Below are 21,566 nucleotides of genomic sequence, written 5' to 3'. Positions count from 1 at the left end.
TTCTCTCTGTCCCATCTGATCCTCTCTCTCTCTCTCTCTCTGACTCTCTCTCTCTGTGTCTCTCTCTCTGTCTCTCTCTCTCTGACTCTCTCTCTCTGTGTCTCTCTCTCTGTCTCTCTCTCTCTCTTTCTCTCTCTCTGACTCTGACTCTCTCTCTCCCTCCGACTCTCTCCTTTCTCTGACTCTCTCTCCCTCTCTCTGACTCTCTCTCTGACTCTCTCATTCTCTCTCTCTCTGACTCTCTCCCTCTCTCTCTCCTCTCTCTGACTCTCTCCCTCTCTCTCTCCTCTCTCTGACTCTCTCCCTCTCTCTCTCCTCTCTCTGACTCTCTCCCTCTCTCTGCTGTACCCTGCCAGCGCAGTGCTTGGTTACAGTGACAGGGACGGTGTTCGATTTTCGCTCAGGTTTCCAGACTCCTCTGAAAGCCTCAGCTGACCCCTGACCTCTGTCTTCTGCCTCTGCTCAGATTCAGGAAGAGCTCATGTTACAGCACTGAGGGCATCCTGCCACAGACAAAAGCATCAACATTTTAAAGCCCAAACCTCACCAAAGACTGTCTCACCTTTTGTTATACAGGTAACACATGCACTCATCTAGTGTAGTGATTGTGGTCATTGTGCTAGCTAGACTCATTTACATTTATATCATTTCATTTGTCATACTGAGCATATGGTAAGGTTACGTGAACAGCAGTACATATGAAAGACCTCAGACTACATTTGCACTAAAGTGTCAATGCTTCCCACAGTGCTGCAGTAAGTAGCATTACAGCCATATTGAAAATACAGACCAAGTGCTACAACAAGCATAACACCTTTAAACATAACTAAGACGTCAATGTACATAATACAAGTATTATAATACCCCCTAATGTTTTATGTGGAAAATAAGACCTAGGTCCCATGTAATAGCTGTTCTGGATTTTAGCTTAATGTCATACCTGCTCTCTACTCATCTGTCCAACATAATTCAGTCTGTTGGCTGAATATGAAAAATATGATTCATATTTGTGATATTTATTATTATTATTATTATTACTGTGACAGCTCTCATCCTTTTTGATGTTTCACTAAATGTTATCTTTGAGAGCCAGGTCCTGCCATGCAGGAGGGGTAATACACCTGTTAATCATTTCAGCACTGAACGGGCAATTCACCAGCTATACTGAGAGCGAAACACTGTGATGAGGCCGCAGGCGCTGTGTATGGCTTCCATATGCCTCTCCGAGTGAAAGTTCAGTACATTTACCCTTCATTCTGAGTGAAAGTTCAGTACATTTACCCTTCATTCTGAGTGAAAGTTCAGTACATTTACCCTTCATTCTGAGTGAAAGTTCAGTACATTTACCCTTCATTCTGAGTGAAAGTTCAGTACATTTGCCCTTCATTCTGCTGAATGCTCTGGTATTTTGTGGTTTTGGCAGGTGGGGCAGAGGGGGAAAGCTCTCACATTTATCTGAATGACAGACCTACACTAATGATACACACCACAGTCCTGGTTCTCTGCTGCTTGTCCTTTCTGAGCTCTGTCCCTGGGCTGTCCTGGTCACCCTGTGAACTCTCTGGGAGAAACATGCCATTGAAAGCATTAAAGCAGAATCAGTCCCTTTTTTAATGTTCTATAAAATGTCTGGGGATTTTGCCAGACATGTGAAATATGGGTTTTCTACAGAAATAAATTTTATGTTATTAAAATAACAATGTTATCGAAGTGTCTTTGTTATCACGTGATATACATTTGATGAGGAGTTCAAAGAATGGTATCACTATTCTCACTGTTTTTGTGAATCGGGTCGGTCAGGCCTGAGGGGTTATTATGATGAGGAAATGACTCTACTGATATCTCAGATTACAGGACACAAAGTCCCCAGAGCAAAGTGCTGCCATTCATTTACATTTACATTTATTTATTTAGCAGACGCTTTTATCCAAAGCGACTTACAAAAGTGCACCAGATGTTCATGCACCCCTTCATGTCCTTTACTGGCCTCATAATGGGTGAATGTCTTAAACTGACTGTCTTAACACTGACTATTTTAATATGCCTGTGAGATCACGTGTATAATTGCGTATAGCACAATATACTCTGAAGGGTTAATATGGACCTCACCTTAGGTACGTGACATTTTCAAATATGGTCTGCTGTTTTAAATAATATTTCAAGATGATTAGGCTGTAATTTGTGGTTTTACATTAAGAAGGCATGTAATTAATAAGGTGTGAATGGTAGATCATCTCTCAGAGTGTGAGTGAAAGAGAGTGAAAGAGCTCCATCCCAAAGCTCCGGAACCCGTCTCTGTGTGACAGGCAGAGGCCATGTGGCTGTGTGAGGACACAGACGCCCCCTGCTGGAGGCAGTGCTCAGTGCAGCAGCCTGTGGCCTGCCCTCACACTGTGGTTTGGCTAGTCCGGATTCCACAGAGACCTGCTCACCGTCACGTCCTCTTGCCCGAACACTGCTGAAATCACAGCTCCATAGACCTGTGTGCTGCTGTAACTGTTACCATGCTGCTAACAACTGCAAGAATTATGTCCAGGACATGAATTATGTCCACAAGATATGATGTCCAGGGAAAAATTGTAAATCATGTTTAAGAACAGATGGTTAGATGCCAAACAGACCCGTGCTCCGTTGTACAGATAATCTTTTTCAAAAAAAAAAAACGTAGTACTAAAGATTCTAAACATGCCTTGAGATGCAGAACAAAATAGCCTCCTTTTAAAAACCTTCGGAAGAAAGGAAAAGGTGAAAAGAGGTTTTTGTTTCTTGTTCACTGTTCAATATGGGGCACGTTGCAGAATTCATTCCATGAGCTGATTAAATCATAATTTCAAACAGGTAAAATATACTGTCTGTTTGCATGAAAGTGCTACCATTAAAAATATCTTTCAGAACTCTAATTATAGTGTACATAAATGCGTTGCGAGTGTGTTGCCTGATGGCCACTCCCATTGAAAGGCATGCTATCGCAGTATCATTGGCCATCTTGTGGTTCAATGTGGAATGACACAGAAACAAGAGAAAAGGCAACGCTGAGGAGGCGAAGTGTGAGGTGAAGGTCTGGTTTACTGGACACCTGCTTATTTCCTGTTTATAACCAGAACAATTTGTATGACTTTGTATGTATTTTGCTGCTTTTGTAACCATATAAATTGAAAACAAGACAGACACTTGACTTCAGATGTGTTTTAGCAAGAAAAATGCCCTGGATGGCTCAGCCTATTAACTTTTAGAAGCCATATGAGCCAATCCACATGCAATCATGATCTGTGGATCTGCTTTGCGTGTGGTTAGCCTCTGTGTCTATCTCCCATCAGTACTGTTATTTTCACCCATTGGACCTGCGCTATCGCTGACGGTCCAGACCCGCCCATGCGGCACTGACTGTGGCTCGGGGGCCAGTGTGGAGTCCAACCTCGTAACATCCAAGGGTAAAAAAGAATTTCTCAGCAATTTTCTGCCCAGAATGGGCCTGAAAAATAGCATCTGTGTGCGTCAAAATAGGTTCTAAGAACTGTTCACTGGAAATTTTCCTGTTTGCGTGGCTGTAAATACCGGGACTGCCCACAGAGAGAGCATGTGAAGCCGGTGAGTCTTTCTAAAAGAGAAGGCTACCACTGAATGCTCTCCTGCCCAACAGCACACCAGGTTTGTATGGAAATTAAAATACAGTAATAAAACATAAATCAAAGTACTTTTATTTTGTACTGATCCTGGTTTGCTTACCACCTTTTCAAATTGTGGTACTTCAAGGGTTGTAGGAGATACTTCAGATAGAGGTAAATAAGCATAGATTGAAATGGGTATAGTTATAGTATAAACTAAATTATACATACATGTTTATCAACCAAATAAAGATAAGTTCCCAATTCCCATATAAGTTCCCAATATTACGCAGTTTTGCCGGTGTGCATTTGCGCGTGCTCACCCGCTTGCGTGAGTGGGCGCGTGCTTACGGCTCTGCCTGTCACGTGACAGACATGTATTAATTGATGCCGGCGCGCGCCCTGCCGGGATGACTGCGGTCAGGCATCTGCGGGACGGGGGTGTGACAGGCAAGGAGTGAGACAGAAAGAAAGAGAGAGAGAGAGAGAAAAGAAAGAGCCAGAGGGCAGACAGGACGGTCAAGGTCAGCTCTAACTTACAGTTGGCAGAACAGCTTACAAAATCAGCCTTGATCCATCGGGAGAGCGCAATTTACAGCCAAACGCAGAAAAGCGCACCGACATTTCCGCCCATCACCCACATTTCATCAGACAACTGATCCGCACGCAGTGAATTAGTACACAGATCTGTAGAATCATGACCCAGGTCGAGACAACGGTGGAGTACAGCAATGGGTACGAAGAGGACGAGTACATGATGCAGGAGGAGGAGTGGGACAGGGACCTGTTGCTGGACCCGGCGTGGGAGAAACAGCAGAGGAAGGTACGGCGAGGAGAAACAGCGCCAATGCTGTCAGTGTGCGCATCCCCGACCTGCTCGCTTTAATCCTTAAAGTGCGTTTTCAAAACGAGAAAATTAGTTTGAAAAAGTTTAAATGTATAATATTTTATACCATATAATTACATTTTGTTACCTAGCAGACCACAGGTGTATGCGATAGTTTCACGTAGCCTAAATTTTGACTTTTGCCCCCGGTCTGACCTGCAACCCTTTGAACGCAAAAGTTGTGTAGTTATTAATTTGTTCGATTAATCGAAATAGTTCTTGTCGCTCATGAAGATTAACAACATTCAGTCGAATACCCCTGACGTTATGAATATGCTATGAAAGGATGCGGTGGGTACCGGCTAAGAATAGCTGCACCGGCGGCTCTCCAGACTTTTGACATTCCACTGATACCCCTGGTATGAGAGCTGTCAACAGATGGTTGTAACACATGATGACGTCCTTAGGATTAGAATGGACGCTATATCTAATTTTAACTACAGACTGAAGGGCATTATTGTCTTATAATCCTATGTCCTTGGTCTGGAATTCTTTTGTTTAGGAAAATTGCAGGAAAAAAGCTATAGCAACTACATGAAAGTGTACAGTTTCATCCATCACGTGTCTCATGATAGGGGAAAAACTACATCAGCCCTCTTTTTTTCGGTAAGGTACACCGATGTACCCTACAGTGGAACAGGAACTGCTAATCTGCATCTTTGTCCCAGTGGCCCTGCTGTGTTTTTCTAATTCACACAGACAGAAGGAATTAATTTGTCACACAACTAATAATAGGTCAGATAGTTGCCACTGTTTATCTGTTTTGCATAGTAACAGCAGTTTGACAATTTACAAAAAAAACAGTTTCTCCTCAATGTGCTTGCCACTGTTCCTTTATGCAGTGATTGAACAGTCATAATTAACATCATCATTATAGGGATGATTCTAGAACAGACATTACATCATTATTCCACCCTGGTTTGTTTTTGTTTGTGTGTATGTCAGGATTGTTTTTTGAAGGCTGTATCACTTTGTGGTCCAGGTGTTAATATGAAAAGCAGTGGAGATACTGTGAGCTCCCACCTTCTCTGCTGCACTGTGTGGGTAAGGGGTATGAAAGCCTGCAGGTAGCACCTGAGTCTCTCCCTCTCACTTTCCTTTTGATCTTCTGAAGGTGAACAGTGCGTTAGCCTTCCCTGATCATTCTCTGCCTCTGTAAGCCTCTTATGGAGAGAGGGAAAGGACAGGCCAGTCCCTCCACACTCTCACTGCGGTCTCCTGTGTGACAGCATCGCCACATGTCAGAGTGTAGCAGTTTATCAGCAGTTTATCAGCAGTTTAGTCTCTGTCCCGACAGTCATAGGAAGGAGAGGTGTGGCCTTCACCAGCATGCAGGATTATAGACCAGGCTGAAACTGGATGTGGCAGTGTTGCGTTACCTGTGAGCAGGGTCTTTAACCTGTATCGCTTTGGTGAATAATCATCAGTATTTCTACATTATGCAAGATGTCAATGCAAAGTGCTATGAAAGAGAGCCTTTCAATGAAATAAACAATGCTAAAGGGCAGCTATACTGATATCTGAGCTTTATGCGTGTTAAACACACGGCAGACGTGTTCTCTGCAGGGCAAGCCGAAGACGTGAGGCTGGGCTGTGGCTGTTTTAAAGGCCAGCAGTTCAATGTCACCTGCGTGTCTGTCAGCTGGAATGCAGCCTTCGGTCTGAAGCCTGTGAGCTTCCCGATTTAGCCTGGCCCCTGCCAGGTGCTGGAGCACAGCGCTGGCACCTCTGTGGCTTCAGAGTGTTTAAGAACATTACATGCAGTCATAAGCTTCCTTTATTCCGGACCATGGGCATACCTTGCCTCACTGTCTCATTTTCAGTAATGATGTAATGCATTTTGGTGAGAATACATTATGCCTTATCTGAGTGAATGCATATCTATTAAACTCATCCTCTCTTTCACTGAAGATCCTAAATTTAGTGAAGGAGGGGATATATCTCTCTCCTGTTTCATTTATGCTTGCGTGTAATAGAAATATCGGTGGCTTTAAGGAATGAATCTGACACCTTCACTTGGCAGGTTGCGCTGCCTGCTTAGACCTTCACTGACCTGTGCTGATGAATGAGGTGGCTTTATGAAATTATTCACAGATCTGTGAATTTTCCATAACCTGTTGCCACATGCATTTACCTGTTGTACTGTAAGTCTGTAGCCCTTATAGTGGAGTAAATTAGGCAGATAATCTGAACACAATGTGCCAGTAACTGGTTAGCAAGTGCTATGAAAACCAGTTAAGGTGTCCTGAACCATGAATGATGGGATTATTAACCAGGACAAAGAAAATGGAGAGATTCTGTCAAAGCAAAACACACTGAAGAAACACAAAGAAGGGAAATCTGTTTATCTATCTACAGGCTACTTACACCGGTCTCCCCAGCAGGCCCCACACACCTGTTTAAAGACCTGAAAATCAGCCTGGTGAGACTCATTAACCAATATGGCTTTAAGCACGTACTGTACACCCTCACACAGGTAATTACAATGGTCCTATGTCAAATCAAGCTGATTGAATAAGATCTGTCATTGGTAAAAATGAAAATCAGGGAATCCTAAATTAACATTTACATTTAAATTTATTCATTTGGCAGACACTTTTATCCAAAGGAAGTTACAAGTGAGACAGAGTAAACACAAGCAAAAAGCCATAAGGAGTCAACAAATTTAGAAGCGCTGGATGACCAGATTTCAATGGTTGGCCAGACAGCTTTTGCACAGATACACTATATGGACAAAAGTATTCGGATGCCTGACCATTACATTGTAATGACATTATATTCAAATGCATATACTTTAATATGGAGTTGGTCCCCCTTTTGCAGCTATAACAGCTTCTACTCTTCTTGGAAGGCTTTCCATAAGATTTTGGAGTGTTTCTGTGGGAATTGTTGCCCATTCATTCTGTAGAGCATTTATGAGGTCAGACACTGATGTTGGACGAGAAGGCCTGGCTCGCAATCTCCGTTCCAGTTCATCCCAAAGGCGCTCGATGGGGTTGAGGTCAGGGCTCTGTGCGGGCCAGTCAAGTTCTTCCACACCGAACTCATGAAACCGTGTCTTTGTAGTCCTTGCTTTGTGCACTGGGGCACAGTCATGTTGGGCCTTCCCCAAACTGTTGCCACAAAGTTGGAAGCATAGCATTGTCCAAAATGTCTTGGTATGCTGAAGCATTAAGATTGCCCTTCACTGGAGATAAGGGGCCTAGCCCAAACCCTGAAAAACAGGTGTGGCCAAATACTTGTGTCCATATAGTGTATCTAAATATTTAAATACACTTTTGCACAGATATTTAAATTTTCCTGTTAATGCAAACAATTTTACTAATTAAATATCACACTTAAAGTTAGGTTAAGGTTAGGTATAGTTTTAGAGGTGAAAGATCCTCCCTCATGTAGAGATATATAAAAATTACAAAAAGGCAGATACAGGACCCTAAATGGACCACACTGTCCTCAGCCTGCTGTTATTTTTCCCACAGCAGTTTGAATGTTCGGCCAACAGCAGGATCTGATGGTGCTTCCGGAACATGCTGTTCCAGCAATCAGTGTTGCCTGTAAGCCAGAACTGGTATATCATGCTAGTACAAGAATACAAATATTTTTTGAATACAGTTACAAAATTGCTTTCTTATTTAATGAAAAGGGTACCTGCCTTGTGTTAGCAATTCCATGGATACTGGTGTGTGTAGGAATGTGCCATCCTTTGGCCAGGTATTTACAAAGCATCACCAATCATGTTAGAATGTGAGAGACGAATGTCATATTTCACAGCTCCACATAATGTAGGACTATTAGGACTGTTCTTTACAAGTCTGTGACTCCTGAGCTCAGCTCAGATTGTTTTTATTCTGTCTGCTCAGTCCTTTAAACAAACTATTTCTCATCCCTTGATATTGGTTAACTTCATAAAAAAGGAGCTGTTAACGACTCTGCTCTATAAAAGTTTATAAGTAATTGCAAACTCTGCTTATGAATTTATGCTCTAAGCCACTCACAAGTTTTTTATGCCACAGTCAATATCAGTCAGTTAAATTGTTAATTGATGTTGGTAAGATGACGAAATCTTGGGCAATAGAATCATTGGCTTTGAAGACAGCCTGTACTGCAGTCTCTAAGATGGGGGCTGGAGGACAGTGTGAAAGACCTTCACTGCTCATTCAGAAGCACAGTCCTAAATATCAGCAAAGTCTCCTTCAGCGTTCTCCTGAAGCCTCCCGGACGGGGCTAAATTTAAGCCTCTGTATCTGCTGGAATGTGAGCGCTGGTCTGCAGAAAGCCCTTATCTCTCTGCCACTGCATTGAGAACTAGGTCATAATGCTCAAAGTGCCAATGAGGAAGAGCAGATGAAAGCCAGCCAGTTAGCAGCTACCCTTCCCAAAGAACCACAGAAAAACAGCACAAGCAACAGAACATCACACTCATTTAGTTTTGATGCTGGTGTTTGCTATTAGGACTGCAAGAGCTGCTTCATACATTCTATGATGACTTAGTATTAGTGTATAACTGTATGTGTACGCAGTGAACCATTCTGTTTCCACCTGCTGATCACTTTTTGCTGAGATCCTGTCAATATTCTTGCCCTCTGTTTCCAAATGCATTCTGGGGTTTATGAGGCTTCAATGATCTCAGAATCACTCATAAAACCACAAAGTAAGTTAAAATGGTTTGTTTTTATTGCTTAATAAAAAGTAAAAGTCGTATGGTGTGGAGTATAGTAAAGTGAGAAAGAACACATATATATGACAATAATAAAGATGAATTGTTCTTTAAGTGAACAGCAGGTATTTATATGCCTCTGCTTAGCAGTGAAATAATGGAGTTGCTTTGGACTGTAGAAACCTTAGTGTGGGTTTTGTCTGTCTTCTGCTTTGCATGCTGTGGCCGTGTTTGTGCAGAGTGGGAGAGCTTATGTTAAGCCCCCATAGTTTGATCTTAGAAAATCTTCCATTTTTCCATAAATCACCACTTTGATGATCAGCAATGCACTTATTCAGATTAGATACTTTACAAGTCTTTTACTCATGAAAATATTGGTGAAATATTGGTCAGGAAAAATATTAGTCATGAAACCCACATAGGCCTGATATACAAACCATGCCATACATCTGGGAGGTGTTTGTATGGTACAGTGTCTGCGAGGGCTTTTAGAAAATCTGCAGGTGAAATCTGCAGTTCTCTGCAGTCCGATGGCACTGTCTGTCAGGGGACAGTTGACAGACAGCTGTCCTGCTGATCACTGCTCTGTAATGGAATGCTTCAGGACATTCAAGGATAAAACAGCGTTTTCACCATGAAGGGCTCTAACCCTGAGGAGTTTGTAAGAATTAAAGAAAGAAAGAACCGAAAAATTACATTTGTCAACTTCTGGGCTATAAATATATGATGACAGCAGTCGCACGAGGAAGCTATATCTGAACAGTAAAGTGGTAATGATGGTCTCTGATTTACTCACTGTCAACAGTACAGTTAACCTTGCCTGGTATTTAGTAGTTACCATTTGCCTAATGTTGACATGAGTATGATACAGAAATTAATTTGAGGGCTATTAAGTGCTCTTAACATGTCATCTTGGAGCTATATTTACAATTTGAGCTCTAATCTGGGTAAATGGCCCACTGTGGACAGGGCAGGCAGCTCACAGGAAGTCCCGCCCACTCCTGACTGTGGAACCCTTCCTCAGCCTCAAGCTGCTGCCCATCACCTACCGAGCTATGCTGGGAGGCCCGACAGATTAATGTTACAGATTCAGCTCTGTCGTAGTACTTTTGTTTGCTTAAACTATTCGTCACACTTTATGTTAAATCAGAGAGTATATTGTAGCTTATGCACACTAAAATATGCATGTATGATATACTGTATATGAATTCAAAATACGAAGAAAATATCATGTATATGTGAAATGTTCTATATGTCAGACGTACCACAGTATTCCTTACGTTACAGTGAAGGGATGTAGATCACTTTCACACACTTCAGTGTGTGATAGTGGGGAGAGGTGCAGTAAGACAGCGCATGGCTGTCTGTGCGGTTCACTCTGACCACTGAGTGAGGTACTGCTGTACATTTACACACAGTAGATCAAAGACTGCTGTTCATACGATGTGGGTGTGAACACCGTATAGCTATCTACATCCAGAGAGTTCAGTGCTGTCAGGCCTAAATCGGAGCTAAGCATGGTGTTATGGAACACTTCATCCCTAAATGGGGCACTCTAATCCGGGCGGCTCTGTATGTCATGGTATGAAAGCCAGCCTGGCATTGGATGGTTGGGCTGGTCATGTGCTGACAGATTTAGGTGTGACTGGGTGGAGAGTTCTGTCTGATTCTTATTGAACTGACTGCAGTACTGCCTGTGAATTTTATTCTCTGGGTGCATCCGGATGCCATATGAAAGATTGGTTTTGGTGAAAAGCAACACAAACGCATCTATGCCCTGAGAATTCCCAGATACACTGATGTGCATAAAACAAACTCTCATTATATTGAGTGTATCTTGTATAACGTCAATGCTAACACTCATTGTAGTAACATGTTATACATTATATAATATGTACGTATACATTGAAATGCCATTGGGTAAACTCTCTCAGAGATGTTCCTTTCCTTGCAGACGTTCACAGCCTGGTGCAACTCTCACCTGAGGAAAGCAGGTACACAGATCGAGAACATCGAGGAAGACTTCAGGAACGGCCTCAAACTCATGCTTCTGCTGGAGGTCATTTCAGGTAGGAGTCTTTCCATCTGAAACACGCTGTGCCAAGGGTAACCAGACAAGATTCATCCCGGAGTCTCAGATCAGGAATAAGGCCTTAAGTTCACATAGTACAACATGTCACCTGCCTCATCTGTGTTTAATAGATACACATGGTAGAACATGTCTTGGCCTGTTTGGTGGGTTATTAGGTTTAGGTCTTAGCAAAGACCAGTGTGATTCTCTGTCTCTCTTTGTTTCAGGTGAAAGGCTTCCAAAACCTGACAGAGGGAAAATGCGTTTTCACAAAATTGCCAACGTTAACAAAGCACTGGATTTCATCACCAGCAAAGGAGTCAAGCTGGTGTCCATTGGAGCGGAAGGTAACCCTATTTATACAGTCAGACACAAGGACAGTGGCATTATTACTGTGGCAACACTATTTCCACAGTGTGTGACTGACAAACCCGGGACAGAAGGATGAAATGTTTATTTTAACCTGAGGAGCATGTTTCTGTGTATCGAGCTGTGAGAGGCTGCCTCAGCTGGAGGCGCCTGTAATGTGAGGGACCTGAATGTTGCTCTTGTTTCTCCTGCAGAGATCGTGGACGGGAACGTTAAAATGACCCTGGGAATGATTTGGACCATCATCCTCCGATTTGCCATTCAGGACATTTCTGTTGAAGGTGAGAGAAACAAAATCTAAATTACCATTTATTTAGGAGGTGTGCATCCCACACAGGTACAGTGAATGAGTGTACATAGTGAGGCTGCAGTGCGGAATGTTATTTAGGCCAATTAACTTAAAGCCAGAAGGGCACAGGTGTGGGTGTGGGGTGCTGCTGTGGTACCTGTGAGGAACGTGCTTAATCTGAATGGCTTCATAAGCACATATCCAGCCATGCAGAAGGATGGTAAAATCATAAGCTGCATGAGTCCTGCTGGATGATGGCATCAATGAATTACGCCATTAATCACAGCCTTCTCGCAGAAACCTCTGCAAAGGAAGGCCTTCTCCTGTGGTGCCAAAGAAAGACTGCCCCCTACAGGAATGTCAATGTGCAGAACTTCCACGTCAGGTGAGCTCAGTCACTAAAAGGCCTGAAATACACTGACATGCATTAAAATGCAACTTTGGATAATGTTTAAACTGAAGTACACTGGCACGCATTGAAAATTTCAGTTCTGCTCTGAAGATTGAGTCTTAACTATAATGACAGTAATACAGAAACATACATTTAGCCCAAAGCAATAAAAATTACATAGGTAACAACAACAGGTAACAAGTGCCACCACCTACCTCCAGATACTTACCAACACCATAATCACCATAATCACCATAATCACCATAATCAGCCATACCCCCTAGGGATACGTTGACACAGACTGGTCAGGTCTGTCTAAGGCAGCAGTCTGACTGTGCTCCCTCTCTCTCTCTGGATGTGAAGCTGGAAGGATGGCCTGGCTTTCTGCGCTCTCATACACAGACATCGGCCTGACCTCATCGACTACGCCAAGCTGAACAAGGTCCACAGCATGTCTGAGTGTGTGCTGTGCTGGACCCTGCATGGGGCTGCACCCTGCAGACTCTGTACTAACCCACACAGCGCCCTGTACCACAGACAGCACAGACGCAGTGAGGCGTCTCTCAAACAGACTGTGTGTGCCTGTTCCCCGGCATGCGGACAGCCTCACACTCTCCCAGGTGCAAGCTCACCTCATTCAGACTCAGGCCAGACTTTCACACTCTGGAAGTGTTGGATGGTTTATAGCCAGACTGCACACCCTTACAATACAGAGAATCAAGCCCCCTTTGTTCTAGATTCTTCACTCGGAGAGACAGGAGTCTTCCAGACACACTTTTCAGACACTGAGTTATCTGAAGTTTTCTGATCTTCATTTCAGATCTTCTGCTTTTGTTTTTCTGGAGTGAAAATATCAATTTATCAGTGCTGTCAGAGAGGAGAGGGAATGGTGCTCTCTAGAACTCCGCTCTGCTGAGGACATCGTGCAGCTCAGCCAACAAACTTGTGATTGTTGGTTTAGCTTTTTAATGCATTTATTGCACAATAACATTAATGAACCAGATTGCCCCACACCCCCCTCAGCTGACTGACTCTGCATTTCGATGTATCACGTGTGCCTGCAGAAATAAGCTTATGGCTTAAACCTCCTCTACTGTTTCTCTCTCATTAACGGGAAATGCAGAGCATCTTTCTGTCTGTTTTACTTTTCTCAAGAGAGAACAAAAAAGCTTCAGCTGGGATCCCAGAATAGATTTTGAAATGTGAGCCGTGACCCAGGAGAGAGCTGGATTGCTCTGTTTTTGGGTGAGGTCGTCTCTCTGACCCTGCCTGCTTAGGGATGGCAGATGGAGGTCATACCTGTGCTGTTCGTTGAGCTGCAGGCAGGAGAGCAGGGGCAGAGACCTGCTGAGAGCGGTGACGGCCGTGGGGCTCTGTCTCAGTGTGGGCTGCTCCCTGCACACCCTGTTCCCCGTCAGGCTGGCCCTTGCGCACGGTCCCTCTCAGCTGTGCCGCCTGGGTCCCGGGTGCAGACAGCGGTAAGCCACAGCTGCAGCTGACAGAAATGTCTCTGTCGAGGTAACGAGAATCTGCAGCTGCCTTTGTCCTGCAGGAGAGCGTCTCCCGGGACCGCAGCTCCACAGCAGAGGAGAAATAGCAGCACCACCAAGCCCCCCTCACTAATGCACTGCGTCTCCCAGCATGCAGTGTGTACACCGGCTCTGTTTGTTCAATTTAACTCTGCTTCCAAGGGAAGCCGACACATTGTCCCCGTGGACAAATGTTTTCACATACCTGTGCTGTTTTGGGAGGTATCGCTGTCGGGCGCGTGGAGTTTGAGTCAGACTGAGCGTAGCAGTGTGAGCTCCGCATTCTCCTGACTTACACAGACCCGCCCTGTATCTGTGCATGCCTCTCTATTGAAGCCTGACATCAGCAGCCCAGGAACAGCTTTACAGCGATGGAAGCCTGCGTTTGCTATGAATAACCACTGAAGAGACTTCCTGGAAAAAAAAGCATTTTGTATGACTTACACAAACACATTTACCTCTCAACAAATTAAACCTCTCAGCCAATCAAAAAAGTGATAGTTTTGATTAAATTCAAATTTAGTCCTTTATTACTTTTAGTCTACATTTTCATTGTCATTGTATCAGTGTCCTGACTACCATGGCCATCGTACTGTTGTATTATGAGATTATATTTAATTATTAAGAGACTACAGTAGCTGCAATAAGATCTATATCCTATTCCTTTTTCTCACCAAAGAGGATGTGTTGGTTGTCTGTTTAGGATGATCCACTTGGGAACCTGAACCTTGCTTTAGATATTGCAGAGAAGCACCTGGACATCCCCAAAATGCTGGATGCTGAAGGTGAGTTCCTGCTCAGTCTGATTTATCAAGAACTGATTTGCCTGGAGATCATTTGGAGATGAGTGACAGACATCTCTGTTTGAAGTGTGCCTTACCGCTGTGCTACTGCAGAGTGTTTTACTTTGGATGCATAGAGGAATTATGAGAGACGTGAGTCCCTGGGCCTGGGTTTCCAAAGATGGGTGTAAAAAATCCTGAATGATATTATCTTCTTTCTCATAACTCTTTAACTGAACAGTAAATCTATCAAAGTTCAATTCAAGTCTGAATGAAGTGACAGAGAGCTGGAGTCCTGGGATTCTCAAGCTGAAACAGAACTCTCATTCAGCATAAGAGCTTCACCTCTTAGACTGCATAGGGAAACTGAACTGACGACAGCGTTGTTCCCTTGACCTGCTGAATTGTCATCTTTCTCCTGTCTAGCTGAGCCTCGCTGCAATCATCATCCCGCTCCTTCCCTTTCAGCCGTCTGTCTGAGGCGGTTCCATCCACAGCTCCTGTGTTTGATGTCTCTCTATGATAATCCCTCATCCTCTGTTTTCCTCCATGTTTTCTCCTACCCTCTAGCGCCCCCTGTGGTCCTTGGCTGCCCTCTGGCAGGCCCTTTCCTCCCTCCTCTCTCTCCCACCCCCTCCTCAGTTCTGTGCTCTTCCTGCCTCTGCAGACATTGTGAACACCCCCAAACCCGATGAGAGAGCGATCATGACCTATGTGTCCTGCTTTTACCACGCCTTCGCCGGGGCGGAGCAGGTACAGACCACCTGCGTCGATGTGGTGCTGCTGCTGATTCTGCACAACCCAAAAAAGTGAAATTATGTAAATATATATACCTGTAGTGTGATTGTAATCATGATAAACAGTAGCTACTGGTTGTTCCTTTTGTCCAGAAATGAAAGGTAATGATGAATTATCCAGTTATTGGAAAGAATCTGAAGACTCTCCTCTCTCCCTGTACCCACAGGCGGAGACGGCTGCCAACAGGATCTGCAAAGTGCTGGGGGTGAACCAGGAGAATGAGAAGCTGATGGAGGAGTACGAGAAGCTTGCCAGTGAGGTGCAGCACACCGCCGCTACACACTGTGCCAACCGCAGCGAAATGCCAACCGCAGCGAAATGCCAACCGTGTTTTCCGTCTTTTGTTCACACTAATGAGTTCTGCAGAAGGCAGATGTTTATGAATATTTATTTGCAGAATAGAACCAGAATAAGTGGATACTGATTCTAATCATCATGGATATGCATGTAATGCTTGTAACAGTCAATCCTTCAGAACAAGAATACTCATTTTTTTCTGCCTATTACTGTGTACATGTAGACCAGCCATCAACAGGAATCAACAGGAACTCTGAGCATGATTTCATAATTAACAGTATCTCTAGATGCATAGTGAACTGTGCAGGGCAGACTGGAGGAGTCACAGTGAGGGATGTGGCTTTGGAGGAGTCACAGTGAGGGATGTGGCTTTGGAGGAGTCACAGTGAGGGATGTGGCTTTGGAGGAGTCACAGTGAGGGATGTGGCTTTGGAGGAGTCACAGTGAGGGATGTGGCTTTGGAGGAGTCACAGTGAGGGATGTAGCTTTGGAGGAGTCACAGTGAGGGATGTGGCTTTGGAGGAGTCACAGTGAGGGATGTGGCTTTGGAGGAGTCACAGTGAGGGATGTGGAGGGGGTGTAAGGCTGTTATGTGTGCCCCCCCAGTTGCTGGAGTGGATCCGCCGCACCACCCCCTGGCTGGAGAATCGCACCCCGGAGAAGACCATGGCGGAGATGCAGCAGAAGCTGGAGGACTTCCGCGATTACCGCCGCCTGCACAAGCCACCCAAGGTGCAGGAGAAGTGCCAGCTGGAGATCAACTTCAACACCCTGCAGACCAAGCTGCGCATCAGCAACAGACCCACCTTCATGCCCTCCGAGGGAAAGATGGTATCGGTGAGTGCCCCAGCCTGTCCGCTGTACCAGAGAAAAGCGCACACACTACACCACCTGATACTGCTAATATCCATAATCATGTCACATTCTGTGTGGTCCTGTGCAGGTAGCCAATCAGCTGCGCAGAGATTCAGTATTAGGGATCCCATTGGTCAGTCTCACGGTTATTTCTCATTATGATGTCATAAAGGAGGCAGCTCTTGCGGGTGAACGCAGGCTGCTGGCAGTGGAGTCGGTCGGTGAGCTTTGAGCTGTAGGCAGGCTGCTCCCGCCCCCTCCCCCCTCACCCCTCTCTGTGTGGGGGCAGGACATCGCCAGCGCCTGGCAGGGCCTGGAGCAGGCTGAGAAGGGCTACGAGGAGTGGCTGCTGACCGAAATCCGCAGACTGCAGCGCCTGGACCACCTGGCCGAGAAGTTCCGCCAGAAAGCCACCAACCATGAGACCTGGGCCGAAGGTGAGTGTCCCTCAGACACAGTCTGCCTGCCTGTGTTGTTTCAAACACGTCACCTGAAAAAGGAGTATGTAATGATCCATACAGAGTGTGATTCCAGTGTAATAGTGATTTAGCAGTGGAGTGGTTGCACTCCTGTCTGCTGTGAGGCTCCATTCTGTGCAAGGCCTGCAGTGAGTCTGCTGGGAGTTTGGCCTGTGAGGTGGAAACATGTTGGGTCTGCCCTGAACCATCACTCTGAGCAGGAAATGAGGGAGAACTGTCTGAATGACCATTAGGAACATTCCTTTGATGATAAAGAAACACCTGAGCACTGACGTGGGGCGGGGTTTCTTTGTGGGCGTGGCGCAGGTAAGGAGGAGATCCTCACACAGAAGGACTACGAGTCGGCGTCGCTGACGGAGGTTCGGGCGTTGCTGAGGAAGCACGAGGCCTTCGAGAGTGACCTGGCAGCGCATCAGGACAGAGTGGAGCAGATCGCCGCCATCGCACAGGAGCTCAAGTATGTTTCAGCGAGCGCATCTGCACCGCCGTCAGAATGTTTAACCCTGTAGCACACTGCAGGGTGACCCGCACAGCAGTACAGAGAGGTTTAATACTGTACCACACTGCAGGGTGACCCGCACAGCAGTACAGAGAGGTTTAATACTGTACCACACTGCAGGGTGACCCGCACAGCGGTACAGAGAGGTTTAATACTGTAGCACACTGCAGGGTGACCCGCACAGCGGTACAGAGAGGTTTAATACTGTACCACACTGCAGGGTGACCCGCACAGCGGTACAGAGAGGTTTAATACTGTACCACACTGCAAGGTAACCCGCACAGCGGTACAGAGAGGTTTAACCCTGTACCACACTGCAGGGTGACCCGCACAGCGGTACAGAGAGGTTTAATACGGTACCACACTGCAGGTGATTAAAATCATGCCTGAGAGAGATTTTGGCGGGACGAAGTAGAGCAGACCAACAAAATTGCTTTTTAACAGACAACTATGGATGGTTTCACACAATACAAAAGCCTTTATTGAATGAAGGCATATGTCTGTGGAAGAGAGCTTGATGAGTAGTTCATCAAGGGTTTATAAAAACTAGTCATCTCAAATAACAAATAAGACCAGACTAGCTGTGTGTGGGGCTCCTTTTCATGCTACTGTGTGAATAACTGTAGACTGTGGAAGCTTTTAATGACAGACATTTTTAAGTGTCCTCGTACAGTACACCTTATAATGGAATAGTCCCTGCAAAGCATTCATCTGTAAAATTGTTATACTGTATGTAAGTAATAACAAAACATTTACTAATAAATAACTGAATCACTTGAAACATTGTACCGCGGTCTGATGAGTGGGACATAGGCAGTGATTGGTCAGTTTGCTTGGATGCTGCTGGTCTTGCTTACATCACATGTTGCAAATGCCTGTTTCATTATACAGAAAATGGCACATGCATGCGACAGAGGTGTACATGCAGATACACAGACATGCAGAGATTATGTTCAGTAACTTGATTTATAGCAGATTTATTTATAGCAGTGAAAGCTGTAGATTTTGTTTTTATTCCTTCAGAATGTTTGATGGTGAGCTGTTGGTTGATGGTGAGGATGGCGGTCATAGTCAGTTAGCTGTTGGTTGATGGTGAGGAGGGCGGTCGCAGTTGTGGCTGTGACTGTGACTGTTCTGATCTCTCACTGAGGCGCCTCCTGTGCTGTGTGATTAAAGGGAGAGTTTAACTCCCAGCCTGGGTGTCTCATGCTGCTAAATATACCAGGCATTCATTTTCATTCTGTGACGGGACAGGGCAGGCTGATCCCGGTCACCTCCCTTTTCCATGGGACGCGTGTGTCCGGCACCCCAGCCAGCCTCTCGCTCAGCACCTCTGACAGCGGCACTGATGTCACCTTCGGATTAAACTCCAGCGCTGGCTTCCTGTCACCTGCTAATCTGCTGTTCTGCTCTGCTGTTCCTCTCCTGCGCATGGTATCGCAGCCTGGTGGAGCCGCGCTGATTCCTCCCAAACACCAGCTCTAAATGTCAGGGCATCGGAGCTCCACCTGCGGACAGCTTTCAACTAAACCTGTTTTATTTCATATGTAAAACTGCAATCCTGTGGTAACCTTTGTGTTGTCCCCAATGTCTGAAAGTGAGGTTCACTCAGTGTGGTTAGATGAAAAACTAAACCCAGGGTAAAAGTTTGGTTGACGGAATATATATGAAGCAGTTCAAGGGCTGTTTATCTGTGCACTTGACACTGGATGTCCAGCTAGCCTCTTGTGCTGAGCTTCATTTTTCCATAATTGCTCATTTACATTAAGATTTCAATTAATTTTGAGTAATTAGTTTTACATGTTAAATAGCAATTGGAGTGTATGTCACTGATGACTTTTTAGAGAACAGCCAAAGTTCCCATGAATTCTCCTGTGTGGTCCATCTAAAGCGTGGCATATGACATTGACAATGCATAAACATGAGTTATTACAGTAAATGAAGGGACTCCATGCAGTAAGTAATGAGTATTAAAATGTATATATGTAATATTTGCATGGAACTTACATATGCAGTTACACTGGTACATAGCTGTGTTATGCATTACTGATGTAATGTAACCCAATGATTTCATACTCGATAATAACGAAGTTTAGTTCTTTGTTTCGTCATGATTAGTCAATATATATGTAAAACTGTTGTGATCTGAGCAGGCAGGCAGCTGACGGTGACTTTTGCAGGAGATCACATTGTCTGGGTCGGGTCTCTTTCTCAGAGAGTTTAGTGTGTTCCATGAGACTGAGGAAAGCAGGGTGGAGCAGAGAGGGGCTGCTGGTTGCCAGGCGATGGGTGATTGACAGCACGCTGGTGCGGGTGTTCCATGGGGGACATCCTGGGGCTGAGTGTGTATCTCTGTCATTCCCTGACAGGCATGTCCCAGGGGCCCCAACGGCCCATGGTGCTTCAGCGGGGATTTATTTAGCAGCACACCTCTCTCAAACGCTATGCCCATGGCCTTCAACTGCCACAAACATGCATCACATACATGTAACATGAGTCAGTGCGCAGTAATGTGTGTGTGACCTGATACACTGCTCCTCTCCGAAGGCAAAACATTTGGATAGGATAGCCTTGCTGAGCATGTGAACCTTCCTCCTCCTCAGTCAGTCTCATTCCGCGTGACACTTGGCAATTTCAGAATGCACTGCATGCAGCATTAACTTGTGCAAGTTGGAAGAATTACCAACATATGCATTACATTTTGTCATATAGTGAAATGCACCATATCCTCACATTTTGTATTTTGCATATTGACGTGTTATTTTTTTCATGAAGGCCCCTGAGGATGAGGCAGAGTGAACATGTGCTGTGTGAACTGAAATGTTGTAATTGGGGAAGTTCTCAGTGATGTTTGTTGTGTTGCTGTTGCTATGCATGTGAGGCAGAGGTTCCTTCTTGAAAAGCACATGATTGGCTCTCTCGGGACCAATGGCATACTGTTGACATTGTTATACGTCTTACACAGTTTTCCATGCCACAGGATATACATACGTATACCTTATTGTTTAATGGCAACTGCTTCAAAATATATAAATATTCATATCCTGAAGTCTGTGATGCATGTTGCCTGTTCAAAAACAGCAGGAGGCTGATTTTATCCGAACCTGTTATGTAAGCAGAAGTTAGTGGGAATGACTGACATGTTGTCCTTTATGTAAAGGTTTAAGAGGAGTCAGGTACTGGCAGTTTGAGAAGCAGGCAGAGGGCAGAGGTGTTAGGATGAGGCTGTAAATGGCACCGGCCTGCCGTGCTGGTAAAGCTCTGTGTCTCTGAGTGTGGCTTTGCGTGGCAGCAGGACCCGTCTCTGCCTAATCCTCCTGTGTCTGCAGCGAGCTGGACTATCACGATGCCGCCGCAGTCAACGAGAGGTGCCAGAAGATTTGTGACCACTGGGACCAACTGGGAACGCTCACCCAAAAGAGGAGGGAGGCCCTGGAGGTAAGGAGGCAGAGAAGAGGAGGAGGTGCTGGGGGCTGGGGCCTGGGTGAGGTGCAGGAAGAGGAGGGGGTGCTGGGGGCTGGGTGAGGTGCAGGAAGAGGAGGAGGTGCTGGGGGCTGGGGCCTGGGTGAGGTGCAGGAAGAGGAGGGGGTGCTGGGGGCTGGGGCCTGGGTGAGGTGCAGGAAGAGGAGGAGGTGCTGGGGGCTGGGTGAGGTGCAGAAAGAGGAGGAGGTGCTGGGGGCTGGGGCCTGGGTGAGGTGCAGGAAGAGGAGGGGGTGCTGGGGGCTGGGGCCTGGGTGAGGTGCAGGAAGAGGAGGAGGTGCTGGGGGCTGGGTGAGGTGCAGGAAGAGGAGGAGGTGCTGGGGGCTGGGGCCTGGGTGAGGTGCAGGAAGAGGAGGAGGTGCTGGGGGCTGGGGCCTGGGTGAGGTGCAGGAAGAGGAGGTGCTGGGGGCTGGGTGAGGTGCAGGAAGAGGAGGAGGTGCTGGGGGGTGGGGGCTGGGTGAGGTGCAGGAAGAGGAGGAGGTGCTGGGGGGTGGGGCCTGGGTGAGGTGCAGGAAGAGGAGGAGGTGCTGGGGGCTGGGGCCTGGGTGAGGTGCAGGAAGAGGAGGCACCAGAGTCAGG

At 45.7% G+C, this 21,566-nt stretch overlaps 1 protein-coding gene across 2 annotated transcripts in view; it reads left to right on the top strand.

Annotated features, from left to right (window-relative positions):
- The first annotated feature begins 4,032 nt into the window (after positions 1-4,032).
- Positions 4,033-21,566, top strand: part of LOC118789788 (alpha-actinin-2-like) — a 24,338-nt gene continuing 6,804 nt past the window's right edge. Inside the window, exons 1-13 of one of the 2 annotated variants that reach the window (XM_036546424.1) lie at positions 4,033-4,428; positions 11,103-11,217; positions 11,447-11,566; positions 11,783-11,869; positions 12,175-12,262; positions 12,632-12,710; positions 14,501-14,582; positions 15,247-15,332; positions 15,544-15,636; positions 16,281-16,511; positions 16,819-16,966; positions 17,315-17,465; positions 20,837-20,945. In XM_036546424.1, the coding sequence (XP_036402317.1) occupies positions 4,303-4,428; positions 11,103-11,217; positions 11,447-11,566; positions 11,783-11,869; positions 12,175-12,262; positions 12,632-12,710; positions 14,501-14,582; positions 15,247-15,332; positions 15,544-15,636; positions 16,281-16,511; positions 16,819-16,966; positions 17,315-17,465; positions 20,837-20,945 (1,515 nt within the window). In that variant the 5' untranslated portion in view covers positions 4,033-4,302. The remainder of the gene's footprint in view (positions 4,429-11,102; positions 11,218-11,446; positions 11,567-11,782; positions 11,870-12,174; positions 12,263-12,631; positions 12,711-14,500; positions 14,583-15,246; positions 15,333-15,543; positions 15,637-16,280; positions 16,512-16,818; positions 16,967-17,314; positions 17,466-20,836; positions 20,946-21,566) is intronic. The other variant, XM_036546423.1, reaches the window with a different exon arrangement.

The sequence above is a fragment of the Megalops cyprinoides genome, chromosome 15 (assembly GCF_013368585.1).
Source record: "Megalops cyprinoides isolate fMegCyp1 chromosome 15, fMegCyp1.pri, whole genome shotgun sequence".
NCBI lineage: Eukaryota > Metazoa > Chordata > Actinopteri > Elopiformes > Megalopidae > Megalops > Megalops cyprinoides.
The sequence above is the reverse complement of the archived record's forward strand: the minus strand, read 5'-3'. Positions and strand labels throughout refer to the sequence as shown.